At 41.1% G+C, this 16,768-nt stretch overlaps 1 protein-coding gene across 2 annotated transcripts; it reads left to right on the top strand.

Annotated features, from left to right (window-relative positions):
• The first annotated feature begins 1,659 nt into the window (after positions 1-1,659).
• Positions 1,660-14,944, top strand: RNF223 (ring finger protein 223). Of its 2 annotated transcripts, none has more exons than XM_073656972.1 (2): positions 1,660-1,902; positions 10,595-14,944. In XM_073656972.1, the coding sequence occupies exons 1-2, from the start codon at positions 1,869-1,871 to the stop codon at positions 11,257-11,259; spliced, it is 699 nt and encodes a 232-aa protein (XP_073513073.1). In that variant the 5' UTR covers positions 1,660-1,868; the 3' UTR covers positions 11,260-14,944. The 2 variants fall into 2 exon arrangements, with proteins under 2 accessions (XP_073513073.1, XP_073513074.1); XM_073656973.1 differs by lacking the exon at positions 1,660-1,902 and adding an exon at positions 3,512-3,534.
• Positions 14,945-16,768: the final 1,824 nt, after the last annotated feature.

Raw genomic sequence — 16,768 nt, 5'->3', positions numbered from 1 at the left:
GCTGGGGATTGATCAGGGAAGCTAATCTCTGCAGGACCCACAGGGGTTAAATTCCTGCAGAGTCTGGCCTCTCATCCCTATAGCCAGGTGGAGACTCACCAGTAAGGATGTAGGAGTTCTGGAATGTTGCTAGAGGCTGCACAGAGAAATGGCCTAACACTGGGAGGAGCAGCGCGGTGACCGTAATGAGTAGAATGGCGCTTCCCAACAGTGCAAGTCACCAAGCAGTTGATCTGAAAATAAAGATTTGAAACCTGTTCAGATATCCATTTTTCATGGACGGAACACATACCCATTGTAGTCTATGGAGCTGTTCTCATGTCTGTGATTTATAGTTTTTTTCATACAACAAAAAAACAGTTGCTACACCAAAGCTAAAAGTTCCCACAAAAAATGGCTGAAAATCAGATCCAGTACATTAATGAAATACAGTATTCTGGAAAATATGTCTACCATCGTAGTATACTTGCCAACTTTTCAGAACAACTCAAAGGCTGCTGGAAAAGGTGCAAAACGTTTCTCAAAACGCAGCGGCTTCTGGGTAGTTTCTTGAATGGCGGAGAAATGGTGTCCAATCACACATTCGAGGGACAGGAAAAAGGATGTGCAGAAGAGTGATCTGTAGAAGCGGGTGGTAGCTATGAAAAAAATGTCAACAGCCCATTTTGAACATCACATGTCCTGTTCATCACTCAGAATTGGCAAATGTGCCATGTAGTAGTGATGTAAAGGTCCACTGTGCCGTATTGCTTTCACAAATATGATCTGGTTGCTTTGTAACTTGTACATGAGGTCCACCTTGACAATTTTCAGATCCCTATACGTCCAACCTAAAGGAGTAGAAAGACCTCGCCACCACATAGGATGACTCCAGCATTATACGTGATGGTAAACGAGGGCTTTGTTAAACAGTGGTGCAACTTGAAATTCATTGTCCCCAATGCAAAACCTTCAATAAGGCCCCCCAACTATCATGGGTCCATTGGTTTCTTATATGGGTGAAAGATTTTTTTGGGCCTTCAACTGCAACTCTTTTACCCACTATACACCCATGGTTACAGACTTTGCAATCAATGCCTCAAATATTAGACAATGGTATACATAACTGAGGAAAAGTCCTTCAGCTCCTAAAATGCCCTTGTAGATGGCCTTCTATTAGTTTGGTATCATACCCATCACTCATGGATCATGTGAACCTTCTGAGGACCACCATGCTCCAACAACATGCGAACCTTCTGAGGACCACCACTCTCCAACAACACAATAAGTATTCAGAATTTAGAGAGTGAGGCAAAGACCTCGTGCGTTTCTCTTCTAAAGAACATGGAGAAGGGGCAAGAAAGCTCAGGCCCTTTGGGCGCAGGAAGTGGTTTTCTTTCTTTTTGATGAAATATTTGGTGTAGCCATTATGAGTCCTACTATCTGAATACTGATGACCTAGCTTCCAAAGGAAAAAAAAAAAAAAAGAGATATGCAAAAATATCCATGTCTTACTACAGCTTACACATCTGACAAGGAGAACAAACATCGCCTTTGTTTTCGGGCTGCTCCTTAAGAACTAAATGGATGCTCATTAACATACAGAAGAACACAAACAACAGCTCTTGTCCAATAAGTGAGTCCAGCGTGTTAGAAATCCTGCCTGAGTTTACATCCCCTGTAATAGGTATGAGAGGAACACCCTCCCTGACTCACCTTGCTCTATGAAGCTACATAAGCACCTGACATTGGAGGAGTTACCAGTCTAGTGCAGTCCGACCTGCACACTGCGGGGAGATAGAAGAACTGCCAGGGATTGGAAAGGGAGAAACCACAGCAAAGTGCATGCAGCCTGGCAGTACAGCTGCTATCCCGCTGTATGAATATAAATGACACCACTTCAGCACCTGGCGAAAACTTCTGGTAAGTTTAAAAGAAAGTTTTAGAAAAGTAGCAGAGCCGAGATGATCATTGGGTGCAAATCTTCATATTATAAAGTATTACTGTATATGTGGAAATTAAGGTAAATGTACTACATTATCTTCAGCTCAGAGCAATGGATGCAGAAGTTACTCCAGTGAGGTACAAGGCAGGCTAAGCTTTGCTACTTCTATATACCTGTACTGGAACTAGTTGGAAACTTATTTGTACCTTTTTTTTTTAGTTGTACTTCTATATTACAAATCTATACACATACAGAAAATAAGACAAAAATAGTAATCATGAAACTTGGTGATTAAAGTAAAATGTAGGAAACAAAGCACACACATACATATATTTTTTTTTTAACACAATTAAGTAGTGAACCTAGTATTATAATTTAATATAAAATGTTGATTTCATTTAAAAATATTCAAAAAGACTAATGTGTATATTATATATACACACACATAAATACATATATACACACACATTATATATACATACTCATACATACTGTATATACACACATATACACACTATATATACACTGTATATATACACACACACACACACTATACACACCTACATACTGTATATACACACACATACACACTATATATACACTGTATATATACACTGTATATATACACACACACACTATATACACACCTACATACTGTATATACACACACATATACACACTATATATACACTGTATATATACACACACATACTGTATACACACACCTACATACTGTATATACACACACACACACACACACTGTATATACACACACATATACACACTATACACTGTATATATACACACACACTATACACACACCTACATACTGTATATACACACACACCTATATATACACACACATATATACCTACATGCACACTACTTATGACTTTTTCTACTCTATTTCTTAGATATTTTCGCCTTTTTTTAAACACTAAATTTCATGTTTTCTAATTTGATCTTATTTTCTGAAATGTTTGAAGCGAATATTCTCAAATTCTTCCAAAATAGGCTATAACGGAATATTATGTAAAAGTTTAAGAGGCAGTATCTGCAGGGAAAAACAAAAAAACAAAAACACGTTTCAAGCGGTTTTACAGGGAAGCTCTACATTGACAATAGTTTAGCGTATAAAGATTTATTAGACATTAAAGTACTATTCCTCTAGGACGTTTTTAATAGCTTTACTTCTTTGAGGTTACATCCACACATCTGATGTAAATTTCATTCTAGAACTTCTGCAAAACTTCTTGCATTGCAAAGAATGAAATCTGTAGTGAAAATCAACGGCATAAATTGACATTGCAGATTTCAAATCCAACGCGCCGATCAGATTCTGTTGGAGAGAAGCGGTCCTGGGTGGAACCTGCCCTCCTTATGTAATTACTGTTGTCAGTGGGCTGCTGCCAGCTGATACAAAGCAAGCATTGGACACTTTATTAAGGAATATACAGTACTTTTATTCTGCGCTTTACTATTCTTTATTATGCAGCAGTTTTGTTTTAAAACGCCGCTTTTTTTTTTTTTTTTGCAGCCAGAAGCGGATCCACCATTGGATCCAGTCAATTTCCCATTCATTTAAATCCACTTTGATGTAAAAAAAAAAGGTGAATTTTTAATATAACGATTGTGAAATCACCATTTAAAGGTGGATCTGTTTGGACTGAAAGGTCCTGCGGTACCCTAGATCATCAATGATGTAGGAGTATCATTTGCTGGAATCCACATACTTCCCCGATGCCGGCATTATTATGATGTCATGATTGAGTGTGTGCGTCATACACAAGGAATGGCGAGACAACAGTTAGTGCAGATTTTCAGAGATGACAGATCTATGTATTTCTTAGTAATATTTTAACTAGAGAAGAAGTTACTCATCAGTTTGTGTATTTTGCTAGCTGATATTTGTGGAGCGTGCTTTGTATTCTTAGCCTGTGGGAACGTTTCGCCGATCCTGTTTTGCACAGTCCATGTGATGTGTGTTTTATTTCTGGGGTGTGTGTGTGAATTTTTATCTCAGGTGTGGTACAGTGTATAGTAGATACAGATGGGAATGTAATAAAATCAGCCTTGTTTGGGTTCTCTAGGAATGCACTCTGTACGGTTAGATGGAAAACTTTTTAAAGTTGCAACGCCATCAAATTGTGCATCAAGCCGGGCGTTTTATCGATCGGCCCAAATTCATTTAATGAGCCTCATACAGATCTTTCATATACAGCATATAAATATTAATTCTTATGTAATGTTGTAAATTTCATCTGAATAAAAAAATAAGAGTCGCATACTGATAAAATGAAGGACCCCATGATGGAAACCCAATGGAACCCTTTTAGAGTCAATGGTGGCCATGACGTATTGGATCTGGCACTGCCGTTAAGTTTGATCTTTCCATTTCTATAACCAAATAGAAAAATGGAAATGTAAAACCATAAATACATAGTGCAAACTCTCGGTTGTCTAGGAATCAAGATGTCAAGTGCCACAGCCAATTTGGAGTTTGTATACATACAAACATTACCCCGTCACCCGTACACTGCGGCAGAACTGTAGGAGGAGCGGTTGCATATGAGCCTTGGTGCCTAAAGGGGCTTAAAAGTTTCCATTCAAGTTACCACATGGCACATTATGCTTCAAGTTATGCATCTAGTCATATGCAATGTATATAGTTACAGTAATCTATTCCAATATTCCCATAACTATGAAACATTGACAAAATGTTCATTTACACAAACAATTCAAAACGCTCGTTCCAGATCTTCTTCCCATTTAAAGATGCTGTGGATTATGCTCGTTCCTCCAATGATTGGCAGCACATCGCCCTGCGAAAAGATGTGCTGCCGATAGTATGTACTGTATTAACGATCATTTTGTATCTATACTATTTGGGTCAACTGGGCTATTAAAGGGACCAGTTGACTTGTATATAGTCGATCAGAACTCATTTATGGGCTCAAATACGTACACTTTAATATGTTCTCCCTCTATTATACATCCTGCGGATCAGTGGTGGTCGGGATACTAAGACCCCCATGGCTAGCGTTAAAAAAGTTGCTTTGTTGAGTGGTGTATTGGCCCTATAGACTTTCAATTGCACCCAAACACAATAATCCGACATCTTGTAAGGTGTGACTTGGTGAATGCGGTCTGTGTTGAGTGGTTGACATGGATTGGGCAGGACTCGAAGTCTTCAGAGCAGGAGCAGAGTCACGTAATACCTGATATACAGTGTCTATAATCAGTGCATGTTCAAGCAGAAGGGATGGTCAGGTCTGGACTGATCTGGATTGTATATATATAGTCAAAAGTGCAATTAACTTAATAGTTCGGGAGGGTTCCGGTTCAACGCCAGAGCAATCCTTGTTTTTTTAATTTGGAATTTTTTAATTAGTTCGTAAAATATTTCTAATAATACAGTCATCTTATTTTTGGAAAACTCTGATTAAAAAAGCATTCTCATTAAGTTTTTGTTTTCTTTCATTAAATATGTATATATGTGCATATAGTGAAGTGTGAGTAAATAATATACTCAACTACGGCTGCTTTGTCCAAGATCTAGCACCGGTCTTCTCCTCTTCTCAGTGACATCACCGCACTTCAGACTCTCGGGGTCACTCTATACACAAGCCGGAGGTCTCTTTTACAGTGTATGTCTATGGAGACTGACCGTTCAGATGCTTACAGGCGTCTTTCTGGTCACACAGAGCACAGCGTGACCTGGAGAGTCTGAAGAGCGGTGACGTCACTGAGAAAAGGAGAAGAATGGCGCTGGATACTACTGGAGAAGGCGGCAGTAGGTGAGTATTTTAATACCTTACATGCACATATACACACATTTAATTTAAAAAAACTTAAAAGGGAGTGCTTCTTCAGGGTGAGATGAGGGATCTCGGTGTTTGGCTGAATTCACACATCCGTAAAATACTGTCCGAATACGGACCGTGATGTCCTGATAGGTTTTGGTCGGGAGACTTACGACCAAACAGCTCCATAAACTGCCGGCCGTTTCAGACACCACGGGCTGTAATCCGGTCTCTTTAGCTTTGAGCGGAACGATTCCTTTCAGAATGACTGGTTGCTATGGCTATACTGCTTAGCAACCGGTCTTTTATAAAATGGTCTTCTGGGCTTGTGTCACTTGGCAACCAAAATCAGACCAATTTCTCTTTTTTTACACTTAGAATAAAATCAGTCCGTACAACATTTCTAGGCATGTTATCCTTTTATTTTTTTTTAGAAAAATCTGATTAATAAAGCAAGATGAGATGATGGATCTCAGTGGTTCACAGACGTCTGAATTTGGCCAAACACAGGAGTACGGATGGCCACAAGTCTCCTGAATCAAACCAAACCGCATTATAAGCTTCCGGCCGTACTCCGACAGGGTTTCACAGACGTCTCTGTTCGGCCTTTCTCTGGTGATCGTACCCAATGGATCAATTCGTTTCGGAATGATTGATCGCTATGGCTACACTTCATAGCAACCAATCTTTTATATGGGGTTATCAGGGTTTGTGCCACTTGGCAACCAGCGTCATCCCTTTTTAAGCTCACGGGCTCCTATTATTTTGAGGTTTAGTCGTGTCTACCCTTATAGTGTTAACTCTACAATCAGCCTGTACGTTAACCATAGCCTCCATTAAAATAAACCTCAACAAACGCACACATACTATCAGCTACCATCAGCTTTTGTGATCGTGGAATGAACATTTCAGAACCAGTTTAGACGAGAAGTCTACCAGTTTCTATTGCCGACCGGGTGGCATTCAGCTGGTTTACGAACATATCGAGAAAGCCAAAACATCCAATTTAACGGTTACTAATTTTAAAGGACTTTTAATTATCATCACCTCAGTCAAAGTCAATAATACTGACCAGACTGGTTCCAGTCTGCATCTCTAGCCCTGTGCAAGGCAGTGTGGTCGTTTCCACCCGATTATGGCCACGTACGGATGGTGCAGAAATCAATTACCAAATATTTTATTATCCATTTGATCTCCTAGTTTACAGAACTCACCTATTACAATCACTGTTCACATCCATGCCTGATAATATAATCATTCATTAGAAAATTCATATTACAATCAGCACATGCCGTTAATTATATGCACCCATTACCGGAGATCTCACCAGTAATTTATTGTGGACTAAGGGTTAAAAAAGACAGTTCATATGGCTGTAGACTGAAAACATTCTGACGAATTTACAGGGCACTTCTATACACGTACCTACCAAATGACCGGCGTGTCAGGCCATGTCCACATGTTCAGTATTTGGTCAGTATTTTACATCAGTATTTGTAAGCCAAAACCAGGAATGGAACAATCAGAGGAAAAGTAGAATAGAAACACGTCACCACTTCTGTATTTATCACCCACTCCTGGTTTTTGCTTCCAAATACAGATGTAAAAAAATCCCCAGTGTGAGGGGATAAAAATTGTCATTTTGGTTCCTTATAGGGCCCATAAACTTTATTACCAGAGAAACCAGCAAGTATCACTTAGGAACATTTTACAGTAAAAAAAAAATATATATATTCTGAGGACGTTAACCTATGACCTCTGCTGGCAAGAGGGGCAGGAGCGAGGGGCAGGAGCGAGGGGCAGGAGCGAGGGGCAGGAGCGAGGGGCAGGAGCGAGGGGCAGGAGCGAGAGACAGGAGCGAGAGACAGAGGAGGAGATGCATAGATGAGTGCGAGATATAGAACTCAAATACTCTTATCTATCTTTTTATCTGTCAAAAAGTAAGTGATATATGAGATCTATAAACAGAGTGCAAATACCATACACAAAGAATTGTATTGGTCTCAACCCCAACCAAGATATTCCTGGGGAACCATGATCAGATCTAGGTGGTATCTAGGACTTGTGTAATTTATAGCAATGATCTTATGGTGCAAAGGATCCTTAGGACCCCCTTAGACTCCAGGGCTTGGGGGCAATCACCACCTTAGCATGATCTATAGTGGTTCCACCTCTGCTCCAAGACCACTTTCATTCCCTACTGATATTTCCAGACATCGGAGGCCCAGAAGAGTTAGAGGCTGTGTGGCCATCACTGTGTGACCCTCAGGACTCCGTTCATTGACCTGAAGGAACAAGAGCATGTATTATATATTTGGGGACATGAATGCCCCTTTGTCATCAGATGCGGAGGTCACAGTCTGGACCTGCTCCCCTCCCCCTGCTGATGGTGATGAGGTTGTGTTGAGAGATGCTGAGCGCTGACACACAGGCACACGCTTCCACATGCCTTTATCCAGGAATCCAATTAATGCTTATGTAAGAAACTCACCGCATTAATAAGCCAACGATGTCATCCTGCTGAAGACTCATTGCACATTCATGTTTAAGTTATGCCAGAGTTAAATGGCCGTGCAATGTGCCTAGATACGTGTGTAATACCAGGCTAACGAGATGCACGCTTCTGGAATATAAATTTATTGTTTTTTTTTTGCATAGGTCGGTCATGATTTCCAAGTATACATTGCAACATAGTAATGCGAGTTATGCTTAGGTCTATGAAATTTTCAGGACTTTAGGAACCATGGACTTCCTGGATATACAATGCAGCTGTATTAGGCAGGGCTTCCCAAACCTGAGTAAATTAAAGTGTTTTTTTTCTGTGTTATGAAGTGAAATGGTATGTGAACCCTATAATACAGACTGCACAAACTATTACAAAGATCTCTTAAACCTAGTGTACTTCAATAATGCATAGATGCAGAACAATTCTCAAAACTTAAACTCAATTTTGGCCTGCCTAGCCTAATTGACAGCACCTCAGTGTCCTCCGCCCTGCTGCTGAATCCACGCTCAAATAACCTATTTGAAAGCTCCATAAAAGTGTCCTCTTCCCTTCTGCTTCAGAACCTACACACACCTAGCCTAACTGACAGCTCCTCAATGTCCTCCCTCCCTGCTGCTGATCTACATACAACTAGCCTATGACAGCTCCTCAATGTCCTCCTCCCTGCTTCAGAATCTACAAACACCTAGCCTATGACAGCTCCTCAATGTCCTCCTCCCTGCTTCAGAATCTACAAACACCTAGCCTATGACAGCTTCTCAGTGTCCTCCTCCCTGCTGCTGCCAAATCTACACCCACCTAGCCTATTTGAAAGCTACTCCGTGTCCTCCCCCCTGCAGCTTCAGAATCTTCACCCACCTAACAAATAAAAGCTCCTCAGTGTCCTCCTCCCTGCTGCTGCTGAATCTACACCCACCTAGCCTATTTGACAGTTCATCAGTGCCCCTCCTCCCTGCTGAGATCGCACACTGTTCAGTACAAGTTGCAACTGCCAGTCAGACTGGTTAGGTGGAGACTGAAGATCTATTTAATAATGTATTCCACTTTTATTGTGAAATATGGCAACATGGGTACTACTAAAAGTTTTAATTTGCCAATTGCTGGGGGTCTCACTGCTGAGAACCCCACTAAATCACAAGAACAGTGTAAGTCCCAATACAATTGGTGTATAGAAAAATATTAGGGGTCCTACCATCTCTATTCCCATCTGAAGCAATACAGTGTCTAGAATAGGTAATTGGATAGGGGGGGGGGGGGTTATCATAGTGCAACCCTTACCACTCGACGGTAGCCCTACAGTGCTCGGCCACCATGCTTGTTTCTAGTGCGAATTCTGTTCCACACCTTCCATTCTGGTAATACGCATCTGACCTCCAGGCACCAGCTAAAATAAAGACAGATTAAAAGTGACAAAGACTATAAAACCGGCTTACTCCGAGCACGATGGAGATCCTGCGAGGAGACGCACAGTATTAAAGAGCTCGTATAAACAGCACAACTTAATGATGGCGGATGTAAGAGGAGAACAACCTAAGCTGTAACAATATAATCTATATTACACCGCAATTTGAGAAAAATTTAAACCACCTTTAAAAAAAAAAAAAAAAAAAAAACCCTCTATGAAAACCACAATCTTATATTACACTTCCCCACTCAGCCGTGGTATTTCTGTCGTAATACAAGATGATTACTAATTCAAGGAAATCAGTTGCTGGGAAAATACCTGGATGTCGTTTCGCCGGCCATCATGACATTGCATTTTACGGTTTCTTTATTAGACTTCGGGGCGTGTAATAGCACAATAGGTTACAAATTTTCCAAAAATCACCCCCGCCCCCCCACCATTTAGAGCTGGAGCAATCATACTCTTGTGTGGACGACTTTAATGCTCAACATTTTTCACTGAGGAGGGGAAGGCTGTGATTTAAGGGGTTGATGGAAATTTGGACAAAAAGGGTCCTTTTTTATCTCCAGATAGCCCAAGTCAGACCGGTAATACCAAACCTATCCTATGGTGAAATGTTAGTAAATTTATATTAAAAAAAAAAAATTCTGGTGTAAAATTGATTAAAATGTTCCAAAATTTTGCACAATTCAAAAGTTGTGCAAAAATTCCCCGGCTTAACATTTTTCAGCCAGTCTTGGCCACCTCCACCAACTTTTTGAAAAGTGGAAAAGCTTTGAGGAAAATTCAGAATTTACAGTACAAAAGTAGCATAACCGGCATACATTTTTGGCGTTGGTGGACAGCCATTGAAAGATACCCCAAACTGCCATTTTTAATAAAAAATTGTGGCCAATATGTTTAGGTAATTGTGCCACCAATGAACATCTTTTACATGCTCCTCTTTGTCTTAACAGGTCCAGCCATGGAAACGGTTCCAGAAGTCTGGCATACACAGATGGAGCCAGAGGAAAACGTGGACAGTAGACCCGAGTGCTCCATCTGTTTCACCACCTATGACAACATATTCAAGACTCCCAAGGTTCTGCAGTGTTCGCACACCTTCTGCCTAGAGTGTGTGGCAAGATTGGTGGCTGCATTACCAACAGACAGCCAACATGACAAGGTCATGTGCCCCTTCTGTCGACAACCCACCCAAATTCCACAGCAAGGTGTCCCGGGCCTACAAACAAGTAAAGAACTGTTGTCTAACCTACCTCCACATTTACAACATGAAGAGCCAGTTTGGATCGAGGGGACCAAGCTTTGCTATAAGCAGGAGCCACAGTCCGATACTAGTCAAACGAACACGTGCATTTGCGTCGACATTGGGTTGACTAAAAAAGAGGAACCACCAACACCAGTACCACGGAATGGACTCCATAGATTCTTTTGCGGGTGTAGCGACTGGAAAAGACTCTTACTCATTGCTTTCATGGTGATTATACTGTTCTGCATCCTTTTGTGGCCGGTTCAGTGTATCCTGAAGACGGGAAACCTACGTTGTACCACCGAACCCACACCCACCAAGGTGCCACACTTTTCTTTGCTCGTAACAAAAGGCTTATGGGAGGGACGCTAGAAGGACTACGTTCATGTAAGGACGGATATGGGTGTAAATTTGCGTGTCTTCTGTAGACTTTGGTTATAGCACATGCACTTTGATCGTGTCTCTATTGGACCAGGTTAAGTACAAACAGAAGACGTCATGACCGAATTGAGATCTCCTTTTAGAGTAGATGCAAAGGTAGAACTTCGAAAGAAGTTTCAGAACGGTCATAGGCACTAGTTGTGACTGTGGGCGGTTGATACATGCAGGTGTCAAAAAAGTTGGGTTGTGCTTTCAAACAACAGAAAATCAGTATTACTTGAAGGCAATGCACTGACGCAAGGCCCCGTCTACATCACATGCAAGGGATGGTTTATCAGTGTTCATAAGTGAAATGAGTCAGTTTCTACAATCTTTAATAAGCAAATTAAAAAGCATTTATATGGTTTATATCCATAGTGTAGATCAAATCTTCTTGCGCTATGAGTATTATTCTTATTTTAAATGTTAGCCATTGATCAGTGCTAATCGGAGTTGATTGCCAACGTTCACCACCTGGTCGTACTTATCCTATACATCCATACCTCCACAAGGAATATACAGAAGTATTGATCTAATCCCTGTGAAAGGTATACTCTGGGCTGGATGGTTGAGGGGGCTGAAAGTATTCAGCCCTTACAAATATTAGGTGACGTCAAAAGAAACAGGTCCTACATACTAGATCAATGTCGGAGGAACCCACCAAGTTTTGGCTTAGCATCTACGGCATATGGAGGTGGACTGACTGACGGTAGATGGTCAGGAAAGATCAGGCAGCTGAATTCTAACAATCCAGATCATTTTATCCTCAAGGGAGATCAGCCATTGCCAGCTCTACATAACTGTTAGCCAAATGATTGTTGGCGAGTAGCCACCTCGTCCAAATGTCCCACACACAAGAGCACTTGCTCAGCCAAGTGCTTCTATGTTCTCTAAGAAAGCCGGTGCCAGACACATCTGGCATCAGCTTATCTTTCAAGAATGAAATCTGGGATGTCAGATAGTTAACACCCCACCTCCCTTATCCCCGACAATCATCGGTCAGCAGCCTCCAGCCGAACTCATCAATACTGGTTCGTCCAACGTTGGCTTACTGTGTAAGGAGGCCTTTTCTCCGCTCTTCCATTATTTAACTCCTGAACATGTCTGGTGAGGGTCAGTATAAATAGACAGCTGAAAAGTATGAAATGTGTATGGCAACCCTGAAAGGGAGTCTGTCAGCACAATATGACTGTTCAAACCAACCACAGCGGCTCGGTGCACCCTTGCTGTGGCCAAACAGTTCAGTGCACCCTCCCACCTACTTGTTTTCTAGCCATCTCTGCCCTCCTTTTCTTTGATTGACAGCTTTTGCTTTAAAGAGGGAGGCAGAGATATATGAAAAACACGTAGGACTGAAAGTGCACTGAACTGTTTGACCACGACACGGTGCAGAGCTTTTGTGCTTGGTTTGAACAGTCATTCTGTGCTGAGAGACTCCCTTTAAAGAGCCGAAATAAGCATTGAGAAAGTTTACTTTGGGCATTGGTTACCTAGCATAGTTAAAGCAAGTCAGGCATACTGAACAAACTCCATGATAGACTGCTCGCTCGGACTCAGGAGTTCAGCCATTTAGAAGGATATTACTTATTTTTGCTACATATTGTAAAATATACTATAAATCCCTTGGCCTGCACTATAAAGGATGAGAGTTACTCTACCTACCAATAACCTTTTATAAGCGTTCAGTAATCCTATTTAGCCTTTGCCATGTTCTACCATCAGTATCCGCAGACTAATCCCGTGAAACTAAATTTCCCAATGCCGGATGTTAAATTACGACACATTTAGGATATAAAGGCTGGAGTACGAGGTTGGTGTAGAGCAGAGGTGAGGAGAGGGGAAGCAAGTTGGATTTTATTTGCTGCAAATAACCACCTAAATTGGTTGAATAGAAGAAAATCATTAAATAGAGGAATTGGATTTTTATGCTTCTAAAATGCCAGGTTCCACAGCGATGCTGAATCAGAAATAATGGACCTGTAAACAAGCATTTACTGCCATCAAGCACATTAAGGGACCGACGTGAGGGATATCTGGCTCTAAACTAGAGGTCACAGCTCCGAGGAGCTAAAATGTTTAAGTGTAAAGTAAGAACGAGTTTATATATTGTTTAAAGAGGACCGGTTACTTGCCATAAATATGTCAATTTGTTACCTGGTGTAAACGCTGCTGTTCTCCTGAATCCGGCGATGTTTTTCTTTTGTTTCTACGCCTCTCTGTTCCTGAAATATGGCCTCCTCTTTTCCTTGTATGTAAATCTAGTCTTGTTATCCAAGTGGGTGTAATCCGCCACTCTCCTTAAAAGGACCCTGCCCAGTTGGCTAAAGACTATTTACTTACAGGAAAAAGGAGGCCATATCTCAGGAACGGAGAGGCGCAAGAACAAAAGAAAAACATCGCCGGATTCAGGAGAACAGCGACGTTTATACCAAGTAAAACACATTGCATAGTTATGAAAAGCCATAGGTCCTCTTTTAAATAGGGATTGTCTGGTTTAGAAAGTTATCTGAAAATTTCCTAATTAGGACATTTTGGCATTATTAGAGTCTCATGTCTGCTAAAGTAGAGAATGGCAACAAAGTAGCTCTCCTTCTTAAGGTCTTAGCATGTCCGGGAGGTCGGGAGCTCTTACCATGTCTATGCATAAATAGCCAATTGATATTAATGGGTAGCACATAATGCTTCATTTCCTCTATGGTGGGGCAACAGGGAAATTAATCGCTTCAGGAAGCATCAGCAAATTACAGACGAATTAGGGAAATCCTAACAGTGGGACTTCCTGTGATTGGTGGCATAGGGGGTATTTTAAAAATAGGAATCCTTTTAAGTTATTGCTGGGTTGTATATTCCCTAAGTTTTCAAGTTTCATGAAGGAATCCATCTGCAAACAAATCTTGACGGTGGCAACAAATAGTATAGCAACAAGACCTATGTGCACATTTTGGGTGTCTTGCGGTGCTGAACTTTCACTGTAGACATCTGCGTGCAGGTCGGAAGAAGTTTATCATCCCGTCACACCAATGGTGCAACTTGAAGGTCGCGGGTCCACAATGCAAAATAGTCAATAGGGCCCAATAGTATTTGTCTTTTTATATTGGCGAGAAGAACCTTTTGGGCACCCCGAAGCTCCAGAGCACTGGTGCAATTGCAACCCCTGCACTTCATGAGAGTCTCTTTAGAAGCTCACAATGTACCCTCATAGTATCTCAGGAGCATTAACCTCTGCTGCTGGACACCGGGGCATCATAGTGTACTGCCTAAAATATAACCAGGCAATTCTGCTCTGTTTAGTTGCACTGGACTGAAGACCCCCATTGCTTTCTGGCTGCTATACAGTAGGGTGGAGTATGGATGGATTTAGGTTGCCTCCTATGTCTTACTTATTAACCTTCTACCACCTGTATTTTTTTTGCACTGACTCAATGAAATGTGAAAATTTTCATGTTTGAGAGCAAGTTGAGAAACAGAGGCTTAAGCATCCGAATAATTCTACAGTATCGACAGAAATGGTTGTGTATCCGAAATCAGTTTTACATACAGCGCCGTTATTCTTCTGCCATTTTCATGGTTTCTCAGTATTTTGTTTACGACTGTGTATTTTATCAAGAAAACTGTTTAATAAAATATTTCTTCCTAATTTCTTCATTGTTTTTATACAAGTCAAGAGTGTGAGTATATACAAAAAGGCAGAAAGGGGACCCAGCCTGGGCTGAGAGCCAAAAGAATGGGGGCAAACAAGCACAATTTGCAGAGATTAAGAGTATGGAGAGGTTGAAGGCGATGTCCACCTTGGCACAAGTTTTTTTTATGGTTTATTTTCTTCCTAGTCTTCATGACATTTTCTTCTGCCATTTTGCTGCTGCAGGGTGTCAAAGTCATTTTTCTAGCTGAATGAGTTTGCAAAAAATGTTACAAATCAGAGCTCCAGATCCTGGTTCTGCCAGCTCTCTCTGTTCTTCCCCTGTCCGTATTGCAGACAGCAGGAGGTACAGATCGGCATTGGAGAGGGGAGAAAGTATCTGAGAGGGAAGAGAAAACAAGCTATAGAAAAGGAGGAAAGCACAGAGAGCATATAAGAGCAGGATAGAAGCTGTGCCGATACATGAAAACAAGTGAAAGCACACAGACTTCGCATCCAAGCTGTATTACTGGGAGAGACACGCATTCAAGAATGGATCAGGTTAGAAACTGCATATCAGGGGGGTCTGACAATAAAATAATGCAATTTTATTAACTAAAAAGTAAACACTGAAAACATTTATTTTTACCTTTTTTTAATGTCAAAGGTGTCCGCAGTCGTTAAAGTGGACCTGTTCCTACATTATGCTGACCTCACATTTGGCAGCCTAGTTTGATGACCGATCTGCTTTCACCGGTACCAAAATAGGGCTCAGTTTTGTGTTAATATTTGTGATTGTGCTCTTTATATGAAATCCCTTGTACACAGCGATAATATGGATCTGCAATGCAATCATTTCCACTCTTTGGGCTTCTTTGTCTGCTCCATTTGATTTAGGCCTCCATTGTGTTCTTGACAGCTAAACAGAGATTAGGAAAAAACAGGCTTGGAGAATTCAAGATCATCTGGGCGGGGGGGGGGGGGGTGACTTTGGTGAAGAGGTTGTCCACCTTTGGAAAAAAAAAACACTTTTTTTTTTTATTAAATGCATTAAACTGGGACTAATCATTTTTGCAATCGGGTTTCATTAAAAATGTTGCCCTCTTTGAGCCTGTAATAGCCAATCCATTTTTATGTGGTCTGTGGTCAAAAATCAGCTCAGAAAAAAAACAAACAAGTTACAAACTCTCCATCAAACCGGGCTCACTGACAGATCCTCAGTTAACTCCTTTTGCAGTCAGCAATAGATAATGCAACACAGACTAGAGAAGGCAAACATTTTTAATGAAACTCAAATGCAAAAGTTATTTTTAGCTAGGAGAAAAAACAAAACAAAGGGGACACCAAAATGTGGACAATCTTTTTAAAGAGGTTTTCCAAGACCTGTATAGTATGAACTAAATTACATAATTTACCAATAAAACGTATAGCTTGCCTAATATACCCACTACCACTGCAGCGACGATGTTTCTCCCCACATGTCCTCAATTGTGTATGCAGGGTTGGACTGGTCCACCAGAGAACCGGAGAATCCTCTGGTGGGCCCCGGCTTCTCCTTCAGGAGAGTTCATAGTGCAAACCTTGCAGCTGCTTTGGCGCTCTTGAGTGGGGGAGAAAGGTGGGCCCCATGTTCTTCAGTCGGACACTGGGTGTATGTCACAATACAGCAGAGGACACTAATAGGCCACAATGGTTATGTGGACAGACGGCCGTCATTACCGCAGCGAGGAGCACCGGAGTGATGGCGCTGTACGGGTACCACATTTTTCAGGTTCTATCATTATTTTAAGCCATTTACTACATTTAAGAAACTCTCTTTAAAGTATAACTAAAACTTTTGAC

The sequence above is a fragment of the Phyllobates terribilis genome, unplaced genomic scaffold, assembly GCF_046119375.1.
Source record: "Phyllobates terribilis strain yellow unplaced genomic scaffold, ASM4611937v1 Scaffold_12__6_contigs__length_324123572, whole genome shotgun sequence".
Taxonomy (NCBI): domain Eukaryota; kingdom Metazoa; phylum Chordata; class Amphibia; order Anura; family Dendrobatidae; genus Phyllobates; species Phyllobates terribilis.
This window is presented reverse-complemented; position numbering and strand designations above follow the sequence as displayed.